At 33.0% G+C, this 24,776-nt stretch overlaps 1 protein-coding gene across 1 annotated transcript in view; it reads right to left on the bottom strand.

Moving 5' to 3' along the window:
* LOC123705559 (epithelial discoidin domain-containing receptor 1-like) overlaps nucleotides 1–11,981 on the bottom strand; it is a 64,827-nt gene extending 52,846 nt beyond the window's left edge. Inside the window, exons 1-2 of the mRNA XM_045654395.1 lie at nucleotides 11,924–11,981; nucleotides 11,240–11,521 (exon numbers count right to left, since the gene is read on the bottom strand). Coding sequence (XP_045510351.1) covers nucleotides 11,240–11,521; nucleotides 11,924–11,981 — 340 coding nt within the window. The remainder of the gene's footprint in view (nucleotides 1–11,239; nucleotides 11,522–11,923) is intronic.
* Nucleotides 11,982–24,776: the final 12,795 nt, after the last annotated feature.

The raw sequence follows: 24,776 nt of genomic DNA, 5'->3' as shown, positions 1-24,776 counted from the left end.
AACTTTTTATAATCAGTTTTTAACAATTGATTCATAAATCCTTAACGTAACATTTTTTGTTGTTAGACTCGATTAAACGATAAGTATAACAATTACTTGATTACTGTGTTTATTTTTAATAATCAAATAAGTATACAATTGTTATGACTATTCATTCCTTATAAAAATCAAAGGTAATCTATACTAATATTATAAAGCTGAAGAGTTGTTGTTTGTTTGAACGCGCTAATCTCGGGAACTACTGGTCTGATTTAAAAAAATCTTTCGGTGTTAGATAGCCCATTTATCGAGGAAGGTTATAGGCTATATCATCACGCTACGACCAACAGGGGTGGAGCCACGGGGTCGAAACCGTGCGGGGCAGTTTGTAAATAATATAAAATATAATAAAAGATCCACATCATTAGGAATCATAATACTAAGTTTAAAAACGTCGTTTTATCAAAACGTTTTAATGTTAAGTAGGAGCGTATACAAAGAAATACAGACTATCTACCTTCACACATTTGATATGCATCTCTCAAAATTACTAATTGATTACGATTACTGTCACACGATTGTTAATCATGGTCTTATCTCGCATCTTGACACACGAATGAATATTAATTACACATAACAATACAATAGGAGTTATAAAGGCTAGAACACAAAATGTGGTAACGTCTCGGTTCAGACATTAGGTAGAAATTAATGATGTGGCACGCTTACAGACAAACGTGTATAATGTGTATACAGCTGAACACGAGCGGAGAAACCTGGAGAACATTCTGATTAAAGGATTGTAGTCGTAATACAATTGTTCTTGAGCTGGCGCAGAATATTTATTTCATACATATTTGAAGCCCCACGTTCTACCCTAACCCTTTATCGCGAAGAAATGAACAAGCCTTGTTTACTTGAAATTTTCGTCCAACTACCTACAAGATTGCTTAGAACTCTTATTTTGTTAATTAATTAAAATGTTCCATTAATTAAGTTAGTTTCTTATTTAATAGTTTGTTTTATTAATTGAAAAAGTAATCATTAATTATTATTTTCGATCACTGTATCAGCTTTTATCTCGTTTCTATGTCATTCATTTACTTGAAGCAAGCAGCTTTATACACTCAAGAGAAATAAAACGTATCTGAATGTTCCATCAGCATCGTAACAACACGACCTTGAATAATTATTTTGTTTTAGTTCCCTTACGTATTGTTTCACTTGAGAATTAAACCTTACTGTAATTGTTAACGGTAACATCTATTGCCGGCGGGCCAATAACCCTCGTGAACCTGAGGATAAATTTAATTCAAACTCCGGCGAAAGCTGAAGTTCGTATAAATTACATCTAATGATTCTCGTTCTAAAGCGCATATAAATTAAGTTGTAATTCGTATAAAAAGTTGCTTCAAAGTGTCGTACGGGGATGTATGTGAAAAGTGTGTTTATTCTACGCTCCTTCAACTGAACTAATTTCGGTATTTTGTTCTGCGAATTTAGGTCACGTAGACCCGAATCCGCTTTAAACTCCTAACCCTTTGCAAACTTTCTTCAAAATGTCCAAAACATGTGAATTTCCATTTAATATGAATCTTCTTGGAAGACATAGGAAACAGAAACTGCGTGTACCATTTGAGAAATCATATTTGATTTAAGTAACAAAAAGGACAAGTTTCAAAAATAAAATTAGTACCTAGTTCTGTTAATTAATAAGAGGTTCCTTTACTATTCATACAAGTGTCCTATATAATTGGGTTATAAAAGCACCACTGGCTTAGATATAAACATGCTTTTTACTACGTATTTTAGTTCTGTATCCAGTCAAGCACAAAGGTGTAATTAGGCTACGGGACTGCACAAACTCATTCGACATAGCTGAATGAGTTTATCGCAGTCTCACAAATTATACTGATACATGTTGATGACGTTCGTTAATGCACTTGTTTTTGTATTAAATTTGCATGTTTAGGAACACAAGGGGCGGTATGATTGCTGGTTTATGTTATGTTGCATAATATTATGTAGAAGCAGCATTAGAATTATTGGAATGTTTTCGTATTGATTTAAACGCACACAATCATAATACAGCTAAAAAATAAAGTGCTCTAGCCTCTAGTGCTCTCTTTTTAATTCTAATTTATATTTATTAATTAAGTTATATGGATGCATTAAGTAGTTAGGTATGAGTATTAGGTATTTTATAAATAATAAATTATACCTAGCTGGATGGTATATGATTGACGCCACCCATAAATTTTCACAGAAATTGAAGAAATACAATCTGTAGCCGGCCTTTAAGAATGTTGTTTCCGTAACGAAAAAACACGAGGAAAGTCATTGCTAACAGAAGTAATGCGTGGTAATAAAGTTATCTTATAAGGATAATATAAAGCGAACAGTAGCAAAAGAAGACAACATGATATAAGATAATCAAGTAAAATAACATTAGTGTCGCAATGTAGCATTTAATCATTAGAAGGCTGATAATGTTGACCTAGTTTTTAATGTTTCACACTACATGTTACATTACGAGTTTTGTATAAATACACGACGTAGCGTTGCTATTTTCGTTCTCAAGTGTACGCTTATATGAGCGTGTATGTTTTGAAGCACGTAGTCTTGTCTTTGAGGTTGTACACTTTATGTGAGCGCTCATTAAGCACAAAATTAACGGCAATTTAGAATATTTTTGAAGTGAAACTTCTTTATCGGGGTTGGAAAAAAATTTAGTGTAACATTTTTCCGTTACGCGCCATCTTTTTCTTATCCCTACCACGCGTGATTTGACGTATTTCTGTAAAGTTGCATATAGTAAATTATTTTTTGAAAAATAAGATTATAAAGAAGTTTCACTTCTTACGTGTGTACACTAGTACACGCACGTCGCACACATTTTTTTAAATATAATATATGTTTTAACAACCACTTTTATAATATATACATTATATTTTAGCTATGCAATATTTTGTCAATTATCTGGCGCGAAAAGTTTGTGTTCATATTACTCTAATGTGGTATAGAGCGGACGTATTAATTTGTTCTTTGAAAGAGACGTAGCCTTTTCTGCCCAGTAGGTATACCAATATACTAAGAATTAACTTATAAAATAATAATTAAAACATCCAGAAACTTCCTATGATTAATAATTATAGAATTAAATCAGCTAATCTAATATAATTGTATAAATATGTATGTACAACTTTTGAATACGCAAGCATGTTTATAAGTGCGTTTATTGTTTTTCAAATATAATATTACTTGCCGACTTTATCCCCCGAATTACAATCACGAATTATCCCCGAATTAAACTAATATAAACTGAATCCAAATTGATATTTGATGAGGAGATAGCATAAAGAGCGGAAAATCATTTAGATTACTTTGTAGAGCGCGTGTAAGTTCTACGTTTCGGGCATCTTAATGTTCTTCAACTTTACAAATTAACGTGTTTTTTTTTTAATTATTCTCGTTCGGTTGAGTCATATTATATCAAAGTTCTGCATTGAATAGATAAAAAACTAGTTTCAAGTAAAATAAAAAATGAATAAAAAATAGAGAGCGGTAAGATGTATACCCAATTAAAATAAAGCAATTACTTATACGAAAGTTATTTAAGTTATATAGGTAGGATTAAGCACTTTTTTATACACCGAAGCGTATAGCCTAGTCGTAAAAATGCGATTACTCATAAAAAGAAAATATGACTAGGAAACTTTTCACGCGCCGGCACTAAAATATTATTTTCTTTTGAAATAATAACATGGATACTCCAAATGAAAGAATAATATTAATTTGTTTGAAATATTAAAATTGTACATAGAAGGAAGTAAATAGAATGGAAACATAATCGCAAGAGCTATTATGAATAAAATAATATTTTTTTTATATTAAAATCTACACAATATGACGCGAACCTACATTGCAAATGCTAGGTAATTTATTAATGTCTTTGATAATTGCTTCCAGCTTCCACTAGGTTTAATTTTTAGCCAACATTGTTTGTTTCATTTTGAGTTTTGAAATTCAAATGCTGCTGTATAAATATGAAACTGAATTCAAAAGGATTCAAAACATTTTGTTTCAAAATATCTGTCAAATGTAGCACATAATTAAAATACGCCTTATATGACTTTTTATCATTTTCGTGGTAGTAAACGATATTAAAGTTTATTACACAAAGTTTGTTCCAAGCATACATTTGAAAAGTTTATCGACATTTAAAACAAAGAATAAACGTTTGTAGTGTGTAAATTTGATGTTAGGTGAAATGCATTTTCGCGTGGCGCAAACAGTTTTATAAAGCCAAGGTTCTTTTATAAATTTTCCGATGTAAGTACTTATATTTACGATAAGAAGTTGCGATGTGCGTTTTTGTAACTATCTTGACTTTAATAGCTTTTAGTTTTAAGTACAAAAGTAGTTATCTCGTATATTTATTAAGCCTAGAACTTTTTCGTTCTTAGCAGATAGAAATGTAGTTTGACATGTACACGGCAGGTAATATTATATTATTATGGTAGAATAATTATACCTACATAGCAATATTCACTAATAAGTCGTATGGTCTAAGATCAGAATATAAGTCGAAATGCAACGGCGTGATATTAGAATGAGACCAATTTTATATTAAACTAGCGGTCCGCCCCGGCTTCGCCCGTGGTACATATTAACGTTTTCTCTACATAAGAACCATCCTCGTACTTCAAGGAATATAATAAAAAAAGAATTATCGAAATCGGTTCAGCCGTTCTCGAGTTATGGAATTACAACGAAAAGTGGCATTGATTTTTATATATTAGATTTAGTGTATTAAAAAATGTATTAAAAATGGGTTGACTGGGAAAATCCTGGACAGGATATTTTTTATTAATTATGAAAAAATCTTTTATTTACATTTTTTTTTCATCATCCTATCAAGTGAAAGTAACTGGTACCGACATACCTGTTTATACCTGCCAACCTAGCCGTTTGTCCCGGTAAATATTAGAAAACGGATATGACTGCACATTCTGTAGGTTTCATACTCTAAGTCTATTATATTTTTTTTTATTATGTTGATACTGCAATTAATTAATTTTTTTTAAGTACATTAAAAATGTCCTGTCCAGGATTTTCCCTGTCAACCCATTTTTAATACACTAAATTTATTATAAAATTGGTCTCATTCTATTATCACGCCGTTGCATTTCGACTTATATTCGGATCTTAGACCAGTACGTATGTCGTACGTCTCTGTTTTTGTCGATATATTCGCGCATCTAGTTATACTTAGTTATTAAAGTTCTATGAACTTGGCACAGATGGTAGACCAATATCCTCAATAAATCTAACTGAACCTAAGACCTGCCAGGCGCAGCTAATTACTCAGTAACTAATTACTTGCACTAAATCAGACAATCATAATTTTTCAAAGAAATTATGTTATACTTTCTGGGCAATTTATATTAGCAAAAATGCTTTTAAACGAGTCAGAAGTCAAATGGAGTGCATGGCGATAAAAGTCCACAGCAAGCGACGAGCGCTACGGAAACGAACTTACATTCAGTAAACAATATTTTTTTTATTTAAATTAATGCATGAACATTGTCCGCAGTTTGCAGTTTGCACATAGCGAGCGAAATAAAAAATGCGGCATAGGTGTGTTAGACAGAGTTGGAATACCTTTGCTCTGGCGGGCACAATTTGTCACTGTCTCCGCCAATTTCCCCTTGTAACTAGTTTTTTCTTTCGCCGCGTAAATTTAATTTCAGCTCTTTGTTGAACCAGTTCGAAGCGATTGTAGGTGACTAGAGTTTACTAACATTTTTTAACGTACACTTCGTTGTTCTGTACTTGTGGTAAAATAAAATTTTAAGTGTTTGCAAGTGCTGCTTTTCCGTTTGTGCGCCCATGAAGCGATTCGTGCATTGACTGAGTAAACATTTTGTTTACGTTATTTTCTTGATTATTCACACTTTGTACAAGTTTTGAAGCAGAATGTTTATAGCAGCACTTAACTATCAAAATAGAAATGAATTTTTAATATTAATATTTATTGAAAATTAATAGATAAAATGATGAACTTGAAAGTTATTTTCTACACCCAATATTCTTACTTTAGGCAATCCAAATTTAAAGAATATTTAATTATTTTATCCAGAATGAGATCAAATGAACAAATGGTTTATTTTTATTTAATATTAAGCAATGTATTGCAGATGGAACGAGAAATGTATAGCAGCCGTATGCGGAACATTGAAAAACGTTTAAGAAAAGAGGAACGACTTTATCCCCCGAATTACAATCACGAAGAGAAATATTTTTATTAGTTAGATAGCTTTGCCAAATGTAAACGACATCCGAACGGTTCTTAAGAATAACATTCATCGTGGTTAGGCACCGGCTACGACAAAAATGGCATAGCGCCAAATACTCTCGGGAACAATATATAAAATTTCTGCTTAAAAGTTTTCCTTTGCTTACAAGAACAAGTTCACTATACACCAATTTTTCAAATCAATTTAACATTTCAAGATGGGACGTTTATATCAATAGTAATTTGTACATATTCATGCAAATGTTTCGATGCTACACAATATGCAACATTTGTTTCATGTTCGGAGCGACATCTCGTAGAATATAAGCCAGATTACGTTTCACATTTAGAGTTAATGGACATCCCTAATGTTTGTGTTGTGGTATTTACTTTGTACATGAACGAGGCCGCACGACTAATACGCGCTATAAACAAAGCCGAATATAAATCAAGTATCTATCAGGTGTGGGTTCATTACGCGTTTCGTATTTCTAACCATAAATCCGCAGGAGATACGAAAATAAATTTCGCCTAAACGATACATAAATCGTTGAATTTAGATTTTTCCTCCGAATTCCGAAAGCCTTTTTGATATTAATATCAATTTGAAATTTATTTAATCATTGCTTTATTACGGGGGCGGAATTTCAAATGATAACATTATCATCACTGTCACGTACACGGGCTGTTTTCGAGTGGTCATAAAAATTTCCTCTTTTAAGTGTAATACATTAAATTTATTACATCAGTTACATGCGTTTTATTTTTGTGTAAATATCAGGTAATGCACGTGTGACAAGATTGAATAAGAAGTCGTAAATTTTTTATGATAATGTGATGATGTTCTTCCTTCGGTTCTCCATCTTATTTATAACTGATTACCTATATCCGAAGAATCTTTATTTGTCGATTTTTTATATACTCGTTTGATAATAAAAAATATATATGTATTTCTTTTATATGGTCCAAACATTTTTTTATCATATTTCCACAATATGCCGATGTTAGTGCCAAGATTGTAATATCTATTTCATTACGTACACAAAAAACAACTAGGTCTACGCAGTTATACTTTGGCATAATCCGTATTAGATCAATTCCGAACAATATCAGCTTAGGTTAAGTTATACAATATTGTATCAATGGAGACCCGAAGCTTTGCATCAGCAAGCAGACCAGCTGTTCTTATGGATATTACTCGGGTCTTTCGTTGCATAATATGAATACTTTATCTATAATAAGATCATCGAACATCATTTTAATAAAGTGGTTTTGAATATGTTTCGTTAGTTGGGTATGTGGGAACTCGGTAATAGTTTTGACACAAAGTGTGTATAAAACTTGATGCACATTTTTACAGTTCATACTTTCTATTATGTTAATTATTTTTAAAGTTTATAATTTATGTTATAGAATGTAACTTATTTCATAGTTAGCAAACAGTTCCCGGTCCGTGTGTTGAGGCTAGAGATGACATATTATAGTGACGAGCCATATACCGAATAACCTATATTTTAACGAATACTCCTCAAGATATTTGTATAGTTGAATTAATAATGAAATATTTAATTCAAGGTATTGACACAGTTACGCCAACCTCAAAATATACGCAAATACCGCTGACGCCAGCGGTTAAAGGGAATTTCGTAGTAGGATTATAACGAGTTTCAGTTCGATCGCTTTTGATATATTATGTGAACCAAATTGTGAAGTTATTTATGAAATTTTGAAATATCGATTTATTTTTTTTATACAATATGTAACCTCATGTCAATATTTCAAATCACATAGGTATTATGTACGTACCTATGCCATAACGTATGCACATTTCTGCTGTAAAACATAGAGCTGTTTCAAAGTAGCAACTTTGAAATAAACATCGAGCAAATAAACACTCTTAGTATAGTTGGTATTTCATTAAATTAAGAGAATTCTAGCAATATTATTTGAAGCCAGCAAAGTTTAAAAGTATACCAGTTGCATTAATTGCTTGTGGTTAATTTTTAATGGTTTGTTAAGAACTGTACATAATTTATAATTACTTTGTCTTGAGCAAATCTTAACAAGTTCTACATTTTTAATTAAAATTTTTTATTTTCACAACTTCGCCGTATTTCCATCGTTCTTGTTTGCGCTGGAAAACTACGCGCCTAATGAATTTTAATTCGTTTGTGAAACCATCATTATTTTTTATGTAGCTTTTGTTTATTGTCAATTATACAAAGCAATTAAATTTATTTTTTCTCAATTAAAATAAAAATGAATTAAGATCAGATAAGATCATTATTTTATAACGATTAAAGCATTTCTAATCTGCATCTTATAAAAAACTATTTGACGCACCATTTGTTATACAGATAACAATATTCATCAAGCTTATGAAAAGCTTATTTTATTTTGTGTTACCAAAGAAGATAAAAATGTTGGGTAGAAATGAAAAATCGGTTTTTACGTCGACCCATCTATCTAATAAACCTAATATTGCTTCGATACGCGCTCAAGAGGCGTGAAATGACGACCCGACCCCTCCTCCTAGCTGGCTGCTCACCAAACTGCCAAGACCCCTCACCTTCCCCTTGTCTAGCGTTTCGCAAGACTTTGCCAAAGAAGTTTGAGAACGCTACGGGTCTTGATACACTGGTTGTTTGACATTTCAACCCATTCGGCAATGTGTAATTAAGAGCCAGTAATGTGGTTTGCTCTGGTTGTTTTCACATTCTATTTGTATTATTTTTAATGGGATATGCAAGTGGGCATGGTGCAACTTAGTTTGTATCTAGGTAACAGAGTGGCATAATCAAATGCTGGTTAAATCCTCTTCAATATTCTTTCTTATATTTTAAGGTAGAAAATATCTTTATTAATTTTATTAGTATTAAGAGCAGTGGTGGCTCAGTGGTGAGACCTCGGACTTCGAATCGATAAGTCCGTGGTTCGAGACCAGGCGAGCGCGCAGGAAATAAATTGATTTTTCAATTTATCTGCGCATGTTGTAACATCACCACTGCTCGAACGGTGAAGGAAAACATCGTGAGGAAACCGACATGTCGAAGAATTAAAAAAAAAAAAAAAAAGTTCGACGACATGTGTCATCCGCCAACCCGCACTTGGCCAGCGTGGTGGATTATGGCCTGTACCCTCATAGGAGGCCCGTGTCCCAGCAGTGGGAACGTATATGGGCTGATGATGATGATGATGAATTTTATTAGTAAGGTAAAAATCAATTATTATTTTAACTCCAGCAACTATTGAGGTCTACGAAAGAATAGATTCAGGCAGTAATAATTTATCAACACTTTATTTATCTACCATCCATCGCTATCTCTTAGTCCATCCCACATTCCAATGATCCCGCAGCATCACAAATTACGTGAGCATCTGCTAGAAACAAACATGTGGAATAGCTTCACGCTCGGGACATTCCACCGCCCTTGTACAACTATGCGTCCGGTCGCGCGAGGACGTCAAATTGTCTTGAAACCGAATTTCAATTGCATACGAGAACTTTGTCAAGGCGCGTAGGTACGTCAATTTTTCACTGAATAGTTTTGTTTGAGTATTTGTTGAGTATTTCTTTGATGTAATTGAAGGGAATTTCTTACACATATCTTCGTTCGAATATTTGATCATTGCGTTGTTTATATGGACTGTAGGATTAATTGAGCAGTGTTTGAAACTACCATTTTTGTTTCATTGTGGTCATAATAAATCAATAAAATTATTATGCGTTGTAATGTTTATTGCGTTGTTTATTAGCACTGCAATATCCGTTCTGTTATAACGATAATAACAATCAAATTTTAATCACATTATTCATAGTAAGCACTAATTATTTAAACGTCCATTAATACGCTAGTAATTAATTAAAATGTGCCATATTTATTGTGAATTTATTTCAGAGTAAGTTAAAAATAAAAGCAGCATTTTGAAAAAGCGTTATCTGTTAGTTGAATTATAATTTTTACGATGTCACCTGTCTACCTTAATCAGGTAATGAGGCAAACACGTACGGCGTAACGAGCATTTCATTTAAATATTATTTATATTTAAAGCTTTCTGACCGCTTTGGGTAAATCCATACTGATATTTTAAATGCGAAAGTAACCTTGTTACGTTCTCACGCCTGAAACGGTTCGTGAATTTATTTTTATATACAATTTAAGATAAATATTATTTTGCACGGAGACAGATATATATGGAAATCTGTAAAGCTAATGGCTGTGTATTTTCAAATATTTTTCCTTTGATGGAAAGTAAATATAATTTACTCTACATACTATGGTTCATATAATTGTAATTTACATGGACTGCTTCTGATCTACTTGAAAGATATGATTCAAGATTTTGTTTTGACAGTATTTTTAATAACTTAACTTATTTCCATGTTAATTAATGGAGGATATTAATAATAATATATCCTGAAACTTGTGTTCAATTAGCCAGTCTAGACTAAAGTGTAATAGTTCGCTTGATAAAACAATTTTCTGCTGGGCGATGATCGACCTCTCCATTTATTCTATGGACACTTCATTTAGCTACAAGTCGTTAGATTAATAATTATCGTCCATCTCAATTACGGTAGATCATTTTAAAAGCTTATCACATCCAGTATGTAGATCGATAAATGATGTTTCAGAGATGAGTTGATATTAATTTTCAAAGAAAGATAAGAGGTTCATTACTCAAACACTTTTTACTATATTTAACTAAGATATCTGTTACATACAACGCTTCTTCCACAAGTTTATACTAACGTACTTACTTCTTTATCTTTAATGAGCGAAGCGGTGAGACTTTGCGAACATATTATGAGATCAAACTTTTACCGATCATGTTTCAGATTTATGTAACACATCAGGAACTTATTTTCATATGTAGCTATTGAATTATGTCCATAAAGACTGCCATTTAAGGTAGAGAATATGATGTAATACGTCAAATAGTAATGTAAATTGCACTTACTATGGTCGAAAAGCCGGGGATCGACTGTAGTAGTCGTCGTAGTCGGTGTGGTATGTTCATCCTCCTCCTCAGGTTCTAAGGTAGTAGTGGTGGTGGTAGTGCGGCGTTTCTTGCGGCCCTGCCGGCGCGGCGGGCCCGTGGTGCGCACGGGGCGCTCGTGCCGCTCCTGTGCGCGGCCCACCACGGCTGTGCCGCTGTCCGAGCCGGGCTCAGCGAGGGCGATCGCCACCAGTGATACGGCGAGCAGCCGAATCACTAGTGGCGCTAAACGCCACATCTTCCCTGTGGACAGAAGAGAAATGTAAATGAGTTTTATAATGACCTAATTGTTTAGTAGTTTAGGGCATTATAGTATTAAGTTAATACTAATAATGCCCTAAACTATACTGATTATAATATACATCACTAGCCAATACTGTGTTTGTAAAATTATTTTACTCGAAACTATATTGTTGTAGAGCTTTTTGACTAGATTTTTCATTAAGTAATCATGACGAAAATCTAACTTATTAACTATCCTAATGAGACATTTTCATTAGAAATCGTACAGTTTTTGAGTCAAGGTAAAATAAATACGTGTCGCGTAAAGAAGTGCAACAGTATTAACCACATTTATATTTGTCTGTTTGTACCTCTTGTGTTTTATGACGTGGAAAACAAGTTTCCAATTGTTATGTTTAATACCAAGCCAGGTGTAGTTGTCAATGAGCAAGCACTGCATTGTTCTTTTTGCTGCAACCATGTTCTCAACAAATCGTATATAATAGGCTGGCCTTGTTTTATTACAATTTTTAATAGCAATGATGTATGTGGGTGTTGTATTTTCTGTTATTTTATCGTAAAAATGGGACAGTACGTTACATTTACCTTTACTGCCTACGTAATCGGCTTACTTATAAGAAGAAAAAAATGCACAATGGTTGCTTTATTATATTCAAATAACATAAGTTAAATAGACTGTATTTGCATTTCTATAAAACGTCAAACAGTCTGAAAACGCGTTTCAAACATCACATTCCAACATCCACTGCGAGATGAATTTCAAATAGGTATTTAAAGATTCAAAGTGGCACAATAATGTATCATGAACACAGAGGAACTGTCAAAGTTTTGTTAAGCACAACTACGCGTAGAGGTTATAACTGTCAAAGTTATTATTACTCGCCCGGTTTCCATTACGGCCGCTCTGATACATTTCCGACTTTATACAGTGCTGTAATAAATTTATTTGGCAGTATCGATAGTTGGGCAAATCAGATAGGAGTGTAGCGAATTAGTTTACATCGTGATAAATGTCAATAAAACTGAGTTATATGTGGATGCTTTTATTGTTCGGGTGGTCAATTATGCGAATTTAAATGAAGTATCTGAATGGTTGTGTATTACGTTAGAACTGTATATTTGTTATTGAGATATGATGAGCAACTTTTTTTGAAAGGTATTCCGCAATTGTTTTCTATAAATTTTAGTAGATATCTATAAGGGCGGCCGTACACGGACCGCTCGAGCAGTTAACGGCTGAGCGCCTTACACGGACGGCTCGAGCGGTCGGTCGTTGACGGCTCGAGCCGTCGGTTGTTGACTGCTCGAGCCGTCGCTACCAACCGCTCGAGCCGTTGATTTTTTGACTAGTCGCGTCATTGATTTTCAGGGGGAGAGGAAGCCGTCGACGGCTCTAGCGCAGTCAACGGCTCGAGCAGTCAGTGTATGCCTCACGACCGCTCGCGAGCCGTCAACGGCACGATGGAATTTCGTCATGCAGTTGACGGCTTGAAGCGGTCGCGACGGCTCGAGCCGTCACGTGTACGGCGGTGAATGAATGCCTATAGTTCACCGCGCGGTCGCGGCTTCAAGCGGTCGGTCTCAACTGCTTGAAGCGGTCCGTGTACGGCCGCCCTAACTAGTTATCATCTAGGTACTTGTTTGAAGAAAATATCGAGAATTTAAACTTCTTGTTTTTAAAAGTGTCAATATTACTTTTCAATTATCAACCAAGACGATAATTGCCTCTCCACTTTTAATCTAGACATTAAAAAGCGTAACACAAAAATACTGCTAAAACAGTTACCTTGCGGTCCGCAGCCTTTTAATCCTCATCCCTTGAGAAATCTATGAATTTATTTAAGATCTTCTAAACCAGTTCTTCTTCGCCAGTGTCAATTTTAATTTGGAATTTTCATTTACAAATTAGAAGTTCCATTTCATAGAGATTGTTTTTTTGACGACGCTATTTCGAGTATCGAAAATAATTTATCAGTACGAAAATAATATGAATAATTTAGTTTGCAGATAGTAGGTGGATATTATCCAACGGTATCTTAACATTTGTCGTAATAGCATTTCGTATAAATTTTGAAGATGGAAGACAGTCGTCAAGTATGATGTCATTATAAATTCAATAGACCGAATGCTAGAACGGCGCTATAAACTGCGGGGTTAGGAGACTCCAGGCTTTATGATATACTCCTCTACTACTAAGGCTTTATAAAATGATTATTGTTATTATAGTTATAGATGTAATTTTATTATTAGTATTTATATAAATGTAGGACCTCGGAAAATACGCGGGCAGACTGAAAATCAGCGCTGTTCGGGAGCTAGCCCACAGCATGGCTGAGTCTGTTCCGATTGCCTAATATATTATGTTTACTTTTTAAGTTAAGTTAATCTAAGTTTTTGTTGGCAATAAAGCTTTATTTCTTTCTTTCTTTCTTTCTATTATAACGAGCGATTCCGACGAAATCGCTCGTTCCAAATTAGTGTTGACGATTAGTGTCTTCACATTATTCATTAGATTATGTTTTAACGAAAATAATGTACAGGTTCTATATCCGACTTTGTTTACTTGTAGGCGTAGCTAGCTCAATTTAACTGATTATAAGATTACAAAGGCTTTGTTATCTAGAATAAACATCGAATAAAGGTAAGAAATACATTCAATCTGCTCAGGATTTATCAGTTTTTCTTTGGACAGGTCGAGTATTGAACATCAAAGAAGAATGTTTAGTGTAATGAAAACTCGATATCTAGAGAGTGGTTGCGGCCGGCCCGTGTCAAACAATTTGGGAGCGATTGACGTTTCTCTCCTCAAAATAATTCCTTCAAAACTTTGTCTATAACACAAAAATGCTTTTAGATAAATAACCTGCTGGGCATGATAAACTTTCGAACCCAACCTAAACTTCTGGGCTACATTTGGAGTACGTTAATAGGAATCGATATTAAATGCTGAATTAAATACGGTTATGATAGTGGTAGGTGAATATGCTTTTACGATAATAAATTTATATTATGCTGAATTTCACATTGGCTTTTAGTCTAAGCCGGTGTTTGAGACTATCCCACAATATTAAGCACAGAGTGGACGAGAAATAATATTTAATTATATATTAAATATGTCTTATATTTTGGTTAATTTAACTATAGATAGGTACCTTAAATATAAGTTACGTGAACAAAATTTATAATAATCAAATTTAGCACACTGTATTTGCCAAGTCTATCTGAGGTATTAAATGACCACATTAAGAGCTGGATTTTATTAATCATATTTTTATTAATATTATAAAAAATAAGGAATATTTGTCATTCATGCGCCAAAATGTGGATCTTTTTAAAGAATTTCAACCAATTGAAGGTGTAAAAATGTTTTAGAGTTTTGTGTATAAAACATTTTTGCGAACCTATTTAGTTAATTCTGAGGTGTTTGATTAAATTTTTCATAGATTTACGATTATTTTAGTAAATAAACATTTTTATAGAATATATTTATTTAAAATGCTCGCGTCCCGTCGCTGAGCGACTTTATTAAGTCCTCATCCTATACTAATGTATTCGGGGAAAAATTCAGTGATCTTAAATTAATCTTCTTCTTTAGATCTGGAGCCTTATATAGTAGAAATACCTTTACTTTGTGTTATTAACGTTCTATAAGAATTATATAAATTTATAGCAAATAACAAGCTAAAATAGCAATTCATAAATTATGTAGTAAGTAGCTAACCCTAATTAGAGAACTTTAATGTTACTCTTTTTAATTTAGCACTCAAATTTTTCAGCTAACGCTTAAACCTTAATGTGAGTTTACTGAAAATTCGAATGCATTTAAGCAATTTGAAGGTGTTATGTAGTTATTCTCTTTGTTTATTGCAACTGTAATTTCCAAGGGTAAATCTAACCAACAAATGTTCCAAAAAATTCCTTTAGTTTGTTAGAACGCCGAAGCAAAAAGAACATTATTTTTATAACAATTCTTTAAGCTACAACAATAAAGCAAATCTTCCCAAGCATATGAAATCATATGGACGGTAATATAACAGATATATGAGAGCTAGAACATTGATTTTGTAACAATAAATCAAAGGTAATCTTTTACCTACATGCAAAGTTTAGTGGAGCAGATAAATGGAATGCCTAGTTCAGGCTCTCGGAATGAGTTGCCAGCTTTTGTAGGAAATATTGCTTGTGTGCATTATTGGTATTTCAGTTGTGGATACATGATATTTTGAATTGAAAAATCATGGTGAGAGGTGTGAATGTACGGCTTCTTTTGAAAGGACGTAAGTAATCTGATTTTGTAGTAGCAGAATATGTTTCAAAAGCTCTTTTTCGATAAGTATCCATATTGTTTTTAACATTGTTTGAATTTTTCATACCTGAATATTATTAACATAACTATAATTAAATCTAACAAGTTTTTGAGTATTCCTTAAACAAACTGAACTTCCCTTATCCCTCATGATAGTGCAGTTTCCTAATCCATCTAATAATATTCATATAAGCGTGTCGCAAAAAATGCATTGCAGTTGAATATTTAAGCGTGGCATCAGGTGAAGCAGCTGTTCCAGATACACTCGTAGGAAACTTTTAGCGCCTCTACGCTACCCCTTTCAATTTATGACACCGCCGTGCATTTGAATAACTTTACCATAAAAATAGGCGTTTTGCGGCCAGGAACTTTAGCAATAAAATGCAAATGGTGACGTTGGTGACGCCTCCGCGTTACGCGGGCCGTAACCTAGACGTGGATGGTTACTACTGTTTTATTATATTTTATTTGTTTATATTTTAAAATAACACTTCAAGTTTATGAAATGTTTATTATTCGTCTCTTTGGATATTCAATTTTATACTGCAGAAATACACCTTAATCAAATGATCAGTGTCAATATTACCGATAATATAAAGTGTCCAGAAAAAACCATTACAATCAAGCCAATTTCTAAGGACAACTTCACTCTAGAGCAGGAAGTTTGGAACGCAGGTTGAAAGTAATAAAGATAATAAAAATATTAATAAGCACCATGACCTGGCAATATCATCAAAAACGGTTTCATCCAAAATATATTAAAAACCTGAAGCTGGAATTTACTCAAGCTCGTAAAAATGAAGAATTTTAATTTTGAACATGAGCGTGCTGCGAGCTTTTGCAATAAAAGTTTTTATATATAACTACAGTATATGTTTATGTACTGTTCCGGGGTAATTTAAAACAGTATTATTGTTATTATGCTTATGCCTCAAGCGTATGGTGCGGCTGACGTTTTTGAGATTATGTAGGAACGAGTAGGGGAAGATAACAAAATGAATTTACAATTTCAAACACACATTAATATAATATAAAACACAGTGAGAAAACGATCAGACAGCTGTTAATTATAAACTCTTAGTACAAGCAAATCATAGTTACTCCTACTTTAGAATTCATTCTCATGAAAGGATGGTTTAATCATAAGAAGTAGGTGTTAGAAGTTATCAATCACTCTTATCCACATAATTAGGAATGGTACAAGTGCATTGTACATCTGTTCCATTGATCGGTTTTTCTCATCAACTTTTTCCCTACCGGTAGCCTACCTTTTGCTTTTTTCTGAGCATTTCCTATAGATACAATATAATAACTTACAGCACGTCATTATATCAGATCATTATTCCCGGAGATGACAAACAACTTTTTAATAACGTTCCTATTAAAATTTATTGTTAGAGTACGTTAGTTTTTATGAAGTCCTATACTAACAGGACTTCATAAAAACTAACGAAATACTTCGCAAATACTAATTTGTGGGGTTGTTAACAGATGTTTTTTACAACTGATTGAATTTCTTTACGGGTAAGTAAGCGAGCACTTAGAGGATTTTACGCTCGAATGCTTAGGTACCGCTTGTCAAACGATAAACTGTTGTTTTTTGGTAAAACATAAATCATACATACTAATATATACAGACAAGACTATAGAAATTTATGTTTATCACAGATTTATAAATAAATATTTAGTTCCAGTGATCGATCCGACACTCAAGCGCAGAAATCATCCCGCAGAAATCATCCTGGCCTATGTAGTCCCGGGGAGCACAAACTCGAAATTTGACACAGAAAACGTAACGATTTCTACACGCCCTCGCCCGCCCTAAAGTTTACCGTATTCACTTACGCGAAATTTCGTCATTTTTAATTTGAGATTGTTAGAATTACCTGCGGCCGGTTCCATTGTAGACTGGGTTCAGTGCGCCCCCCTGCGGGACCGAAAAATTGTTCAAGGTACTTTCCACCTCAATGAAACTGGGGTAATTAACTGAAGGGGGACTTCAAAAGCTGATCTGCCATTTAATATGAGGAAAATTAATTTAGATAGACTTTGTTTTCATTTTAGGTGCCTTTGTTGGATGATGTTTAATATTATATGTATAAATGCCTTTGTAACTAATTAATGTTTAATCATTTTAAAACGTTTGTTTTTATGTGTGGTGTACACGTGGAACACCTAGTTGCGAAGCACGGTTTATTCTATGAGAGAGATTATAATAGAACAGATTATAAAGATACTTTAAGAGAAACGTCGACATCCTTATGAAGAAAGACAAACAATATCAAACTCTTTGGAAATTAATTTTGGAATCTTTAGACTGTTTTAATCACTTAAAGTTAATGTCACATAAGCTTCATAAATAAGTAACAGAATTACTTAATGAAAATCAAATACGGGTTGGAAATTAACTTTGTAATAATTACATAACTACAGGGTGGGTTTATTTAATTCTTGAATACACTGACTGAGCCAATCTCAGTGAAGCCAAAAAGGCAATGTCCAACAGTCGTTCTCAAATGTTTGTGAATCGAAAGCAAATATTACCTGGAGCAGTGCACACATTTCATGTTTTACAGGATGTATCAAAAAGTTCTTTAGCACACATTGATCTTTCTTTTAATTACATTTAGAAGCAGTAAAAAGACGAATAGAAAAAGCTTTTTCCATCTTTCAAGTGGATAAAAAACAAAATGTGTGCGTGTTCTAGTATAAACACGTAAGAAGTGAATCTTCTTCATGACCTTATTTTTCAAAAAATAATTTACTATATGCAACTTTACAAAAATATGTCGAATCACGCTTGGTAGGGATAAGAAAAAGATGGCGCGTAACGAAAAAATGTTACCTACAATAAATTTTTTTCCAACCCCGATAAAGAAGTTTCACTTCAAAAATAGACATCAGTCATCAAAGTAAGTGTACCTACATTGGTTAAATTGAATTAATCGAAACAATCTTTAGATAGTGCTTTAGCAGACCATTTTAAAAGTTATTTAAATTGAGTCCTGTAAGTGACCCCTGAATGTTATACTTCTGTAATATAATATTGAAAGAAAGGAAAAATGATAAAACTATGACAGATATGTCGAATCACTTATACATTATATATAAATGAATGCAAATCCGCCCTGTGTTACACATCGTATTTTTATTTTATAAAGGCACCCACCCTATGATGTCGTAATAAGATTTCAAAAGCTGACTGACAGTATCAATGTTTCTCTGTACGAACGATCCAATATTTATTATTAAATGTGATTGTTTATTCCGTTTGTGATACTATTCGAATTTTGTATACAATAAAATATTTAAGTTAAAAACATTTTTGTACACATTTATTATTTAAAGTTGAAAGTTCGAAGGACAAAAGGTCGTATTTTCGTTGTGTGTACAGTTTTATGTAAATATGAAAATGTAGTTATAAACCCCATATAATATTATTATGTTAAAAAAAACATACACGGCTGAATGAATTTAAATTAATATCTGTTTAAATCAAGGCGGACCTTTTACTTTGAATTGGATTCACTCCTGTGCTGCCCGAAACTTTTCAATGGTGTTTGTCAAACGCGTCCCAAAAGGACCGTGTAGGTAATTAAGGTCTATTGACACAACTTTTCTCTGCGGTCTTAAAAACAGAATGACAATTAGTATTTACCTAAATACGTGGACACGCAATTAAAATTAGCACCCTGTTTATATTTGCACAACCTACGAGCTGACAATGCTTGTAATTTGGTGATTACACACTTTATTTATCTACATAAAGCCATTTGAAATAAGTGTGTTATGTAATAATGCTTATAATTGGATAAAAAAACTTCTGACTATTTACCATAATGTAAGTCCATTTCAAATAGTCTTCGTTATATCTCCAAGTCTAAGTAGTCTGAGTTGGAGTTTAATATTTTAAACATGTCAAAAATTCATAGTGGAATTTGTCATTGTTATCTCATATTTAACTTCAAATTGTATCCAAATAACAGTTTAATAAAGCAAACAGCGATATATTTCTCGTTAAATATGATTGGATGGATAAATCGTTTTGTTATTCAGTAAAATAGGAATCATTCCCCGGCAAATTATACTGCCTTCTATTTTAGTCCTGACGGTATTCAAGCACGCAAAGTTTGCAAACTATGGTCGTCTTCAAGAATGTCAGCTGAAAACTATAAAAGTCGGAGCCCTATTATAGTGCTCCGCCACGATATTCATGAGCTGTTCGAAATGTAAAACGTCAATTCTACGTCGAATCCTTAAGAATTATACTCGGAATTGGATCGTGGTTTCGGAATTTTACAACGAACTCACCCAGAGTGAGGTAACCTAATTTTATGGTACGTCGTCGGAATGGTATTGCTTTAACGTGTCGTGATGCCTCGCGAAACCGATTAGATTCGATCGAACATAGAAAATTGTGTGTTACCCGTCTGAGAATCTGTTACGGTAATCATTCGGTAATATGCCCCGTCAAATTATCTAAACCACAGGCCGGAGAATTTAATATTATTATGCGAGTTACGTGTAATATTCCGAAGTATTTAATATTCCACGGTATTATAGTGGTGATCGTAGTTTGTTAAACAAATCTTTATATAAAACTAGTTGAATTAATATAGTACCTATTATGTAAGTGGCTTCATACCAACATTTTATCTCGTGTTAGTGTTACATTTCTTTATAAAATATAACGTGTTTTATTCCAATGAAAAGATGTTTGATAAGATGGTTCACGCGACACGTTTATTTGAAAATGAATTTTGAACCGGAGCGTATGAAAGGTGATAGCATGCTAGCGAGCATATTATAGTTAAGTTACAGAGGCGAAAGGTTTTCCTTATTTTCCTGCAGTCTCCCTATTTTTCACGACGGGCATCCACATGGGACGCGCCCGTACATGGTTTTTAACTTACCTAACATTCTGAACTGCAGGTGTGACGGCGTTTTAATGCAGTCTTCGAGTTTTAAAACGGGTATCGTGAAATATCGCCTCTTTTACTGCATTTTCATTTAATAATAGATGAAATGTCTAAATCATATTTCTCGTGGTTTAGAGACTATAAATATACATCACTAAAATCTGTTTAACGTTTGTGGAAGCTTTTAGTGAAAACATATACAGTAACAGATTATCTTGAAGATGCGAGGCTTGGAAATGAATTGCTCTACTTCACTCCAAATACTTACTATGTATATTGTTTTGCACTGTTGTGTTCTGTTTTGTTATAAATAATCATGTACCTGTATATAATTATAAGCCATGGTAATTTACGTTCAATTGTTTCAGTCATTAAAGCTCGTTTAAATTAATAGGATGGGTTTAAATGATCCAATACTTTCTGATTAAACTGAAACAAATTTTCGAGCTAATTTTTTTGACGCAACTGGGCCATATTATATTATAGTATTAGCAATAACTTTAATTAATAAAGAAGTGATTAAAATTGTTAAGTGAGATTATTATTATTACGTAAGCGTATTAAGCAAAGATTGTTTTAAACCAACGTACAAACATTTTTACTCCATATCCCAGTGCACATAAGGGTAAGATCGAAGAAATAAAATCAGCATTGCACAAAAAGGAAATTTCCCTGAATGCTCCTCGCAATGCATCGATTCACTAAACACGTTTTACACAATCGTTTTAAATTGAGAGGAAGCGACAAAAACTGTTCCCTTGTAATTTTAGAGTCCACAGCACAAAGGCTATGAGTGTATCCAAAAAGTAAAGCAAACATCTAAGCTGTTGTGCTATTAACTTTGGTAAGGTTAAACTTTTCACATTAGTGCTTTTTATCGGACTGCCAAAAATACACCTTATCGCCCAATCGTTTTTGGATACTATAATAGTAATTTTGAGTTGAGGTTGGAGTAAGAACGAAAGAAAGAAAATACATTAAATCACAAATACAAATAAAACAGTTCAACTTACAACTAATACACTTTAAGAACAATAAAAATTTAGATATAAAAATGCATTGAATATTATATTCTAATATTTAGTCAGTATTTGTGATTAGGATTAGTAGTTAAGGGCACACGTTAATGCCTGACAAATCAACATGATGCTTATAATTAATATAAATTAATCTGTTAAAATTTTAAACAAAGCGAATCTAACATTATTATATTAATAAAAAATGGACAGTTGCTAAAATGTAAATTAAATTTCAAATACAGTAAACTTTTATATTAATATTTCCAAGTTAATTTGATTTTACGTTATCGCTTTGACAATCTAGGATAGCTACAGTCTACCGTATCTGCACTGTCCTCCGTAAATGGAACTTAGTTTGCTATGTTATCTATTTTAAAGTGTCACAACACTCAGAGAGCGTGCCTTCATAATTTGGTTAAGCAATTTTAAACTGCTAAAATTGAATTGCACTAGGTAATAAAGCAAGGTCCTTTGTTGGACTGTGCAATATATGAAGTTTGCAGTAGCAGTGCCACGGCTACGATATTACACGGAGTAAAAATATTAGTTAAGATTCAAAAAGTGTTATTGCATTAATATTTTTAACATTGCATTTCGTGTGAAGCGTTTCGCGTTTATTCGGCAAGTTTTCTGTGTGCTACGTTGAAATATTTTCCGCTGGTATGCGACACTTTCCTTGAACTCCTGTTGTACTTTTTACGAATTTTAATGCTACTAATATAAACTAATTTATTGTAACAGCTCTTTCATTAATGCTAAAGTTATTTTGAACTATTTGTGACTTATCAATAGATTGAGATTTGATGTCATTCAAAACTATGGGTCTGTAATAATAATGAATTACGCCCATAGCAGTTCATAGTACCACAAAATAAGTCGAAGTACTGAAGTACGATCTTAAAATACAGTTCAAGTCACAATACAACGTACAACACTCTCTAATTATATTAAACGAGCGTGACATGAAAGTGGGGTACACAAATGACGTTATAGCACAGACTACATGTGAGATGATGTGCACAAACTTCTGACTGTGAAACTTTGCTTCGTGCACCGGGTTCCGTATCTGCATGTAAACAGAAAACATCAGTAATCCACCAACTTTTTGCGTACGACAGACTTGAATTTAACTTCCGCGACACAACGTTGTCAAATTAAATCAGTTCCTCTATCAAAATGTTTCATGATGATTCGAAGCAGCTTTACTAAGTGCTGCCTACTGTGACGATTTTGCATTATTCTATTGTTTGAATTATAAATAGTAATTAAAAGAAACTTTAATGGGTATAATAATGTATGAGGATATTTTTATATTCATAAAAATCAATTCCTGTGCATTTGTTACTCTTATAATCGTGTAGGATTTAGGACGAGTATTTGACAAAATTTCGTCTTGAAATATCTCTGAACGTTAAGAGAAGGTTTACACGGTGTGATACCTAAACAACAAGCTATGATAAATATTTTTCACAACTATAATATAAAATACTTAGGTGATATGAAGTTCTCCGGTCATCTTGTTATTTATAAAGCCCCGTGACGGGGCAGTTTTTTTCTTGTTTCTTTAGGAGAAGGGATTATTTTAAGACTGACCTACTTGGTCTTATTTTTCTTGAATTCATCATCTATCTATTATCCATTAGATCGCTTAAGTGCAAGACGATTAAATAGCATATGGTAAGAAAATAACATCTCTGGATTACATCATAATAAATGGTTTCTGTTTGAGGATATAGGAATGATTAATTAAAAAGGATCATTGTGAATTTATTTTATACTAGCTGCTCCGCGAGGTTTCATCCCCGTGGCTCCACTCCTGTTGGTCGTAGTGTAATAATGATATATTATAGCCTATAACCTTCCTCGATAAATGGGCTATCTAAAACTAAAATAATTTTTCAAATCGGACCAGTAGTTCCCGAGATTAGCGCGTTCAAACAAACTCTTCAGCTTTATAATATTAGTATAGATGATAATAAAAGTCGTGTCTATTTTTATTTTAGTGCAGTAATACAAATGAAGCAAACATAAATTTCGGTAAATAATACTCAAGAAGCATGTTAATCTCATATTTAAGTAAGGCAAGAAGACAAAGGCACATTAAAACGCCTCCATCATCAATATGATGGGACTCATCAAGGGAGCACCAAAAACCCTTTTGTTGAATTCATTAATTTATTTAATGAGCTAGACTACAGACCTTTGTTCCGTCTATACGTGAGTTCATTGTTTTCTAACAAAGAATGATCTTATTAGTTATATTGATGATGTAAATACGTTTATTATAATAATTATCCGTTTGCTTTGTTATTTGGCAATAGAATCAAATGAGCGAGTTTATGTAGTAATATTAATAATACTTTGTTTTATTATAAGATTTTGTCACGGAACAGAATAATTCATACATGCGAGAGTAACTCTGTCTGTCTGTCTGTTACTCAATCACGCCTAAACTACTGAACCAATTTTCATGAAATTTGGTACGGAAATATTTTGATACCCGAGAAAGGACATAGGCTACTTTTTATCCCGGGAAAATGACGCAATCCCGGAAATCCCACAGGAACGGGAACTATGCGGGTTTTTCTTTGACTGCGTGGGCGAAGCCGCGGGCGAAAACCTAGTCTTATTAATATATTATGTGTGTTAAGAATACCATTTATTTGAAAAATTAATTAACCGTGTAAAGATTTTGTGTTCATTATGTTCTGCGGCTTTCGTATTCATAAATGAGTTATTAATTATAGCTTTTTATCTCATTTAATAGTCTAATGTATATCTCGAATATATCTAGCTAGATATTTTGTTGAAATAAGAACATCTTACACTTGATTCATGAAGTAATAAAACTCCATAGCTATCGCAAATGTAATTAACTCATTCGTAGTTAATAAAATAATATTATGATAATAGCAAACCGCATAAATATAACGAGATTAAAACAATATAACCCAGGATAAAGTTCTGCAGATTAAATGTTTACGAGGTTATTGTATGCGGTAAAGTGAATG

The sequence above is a fragment of the Colias croceus genome, chromosome Z (genome assembly GCF_905220415.1).
Source record: "Colias croceus chromosome Z, ilColCroc2.1".
Lineage (NCBI taxonomy): Eukaryota > Metazoa > Arthropoda > Insecta > Lepidoptera > Pieridae > Colias > Colias croceus.
The sequence above is the reverse complement of the archived record's forward strand: the minus strand, read 5'-3'. Positions and strand labels throughout refer to the sequence as shown.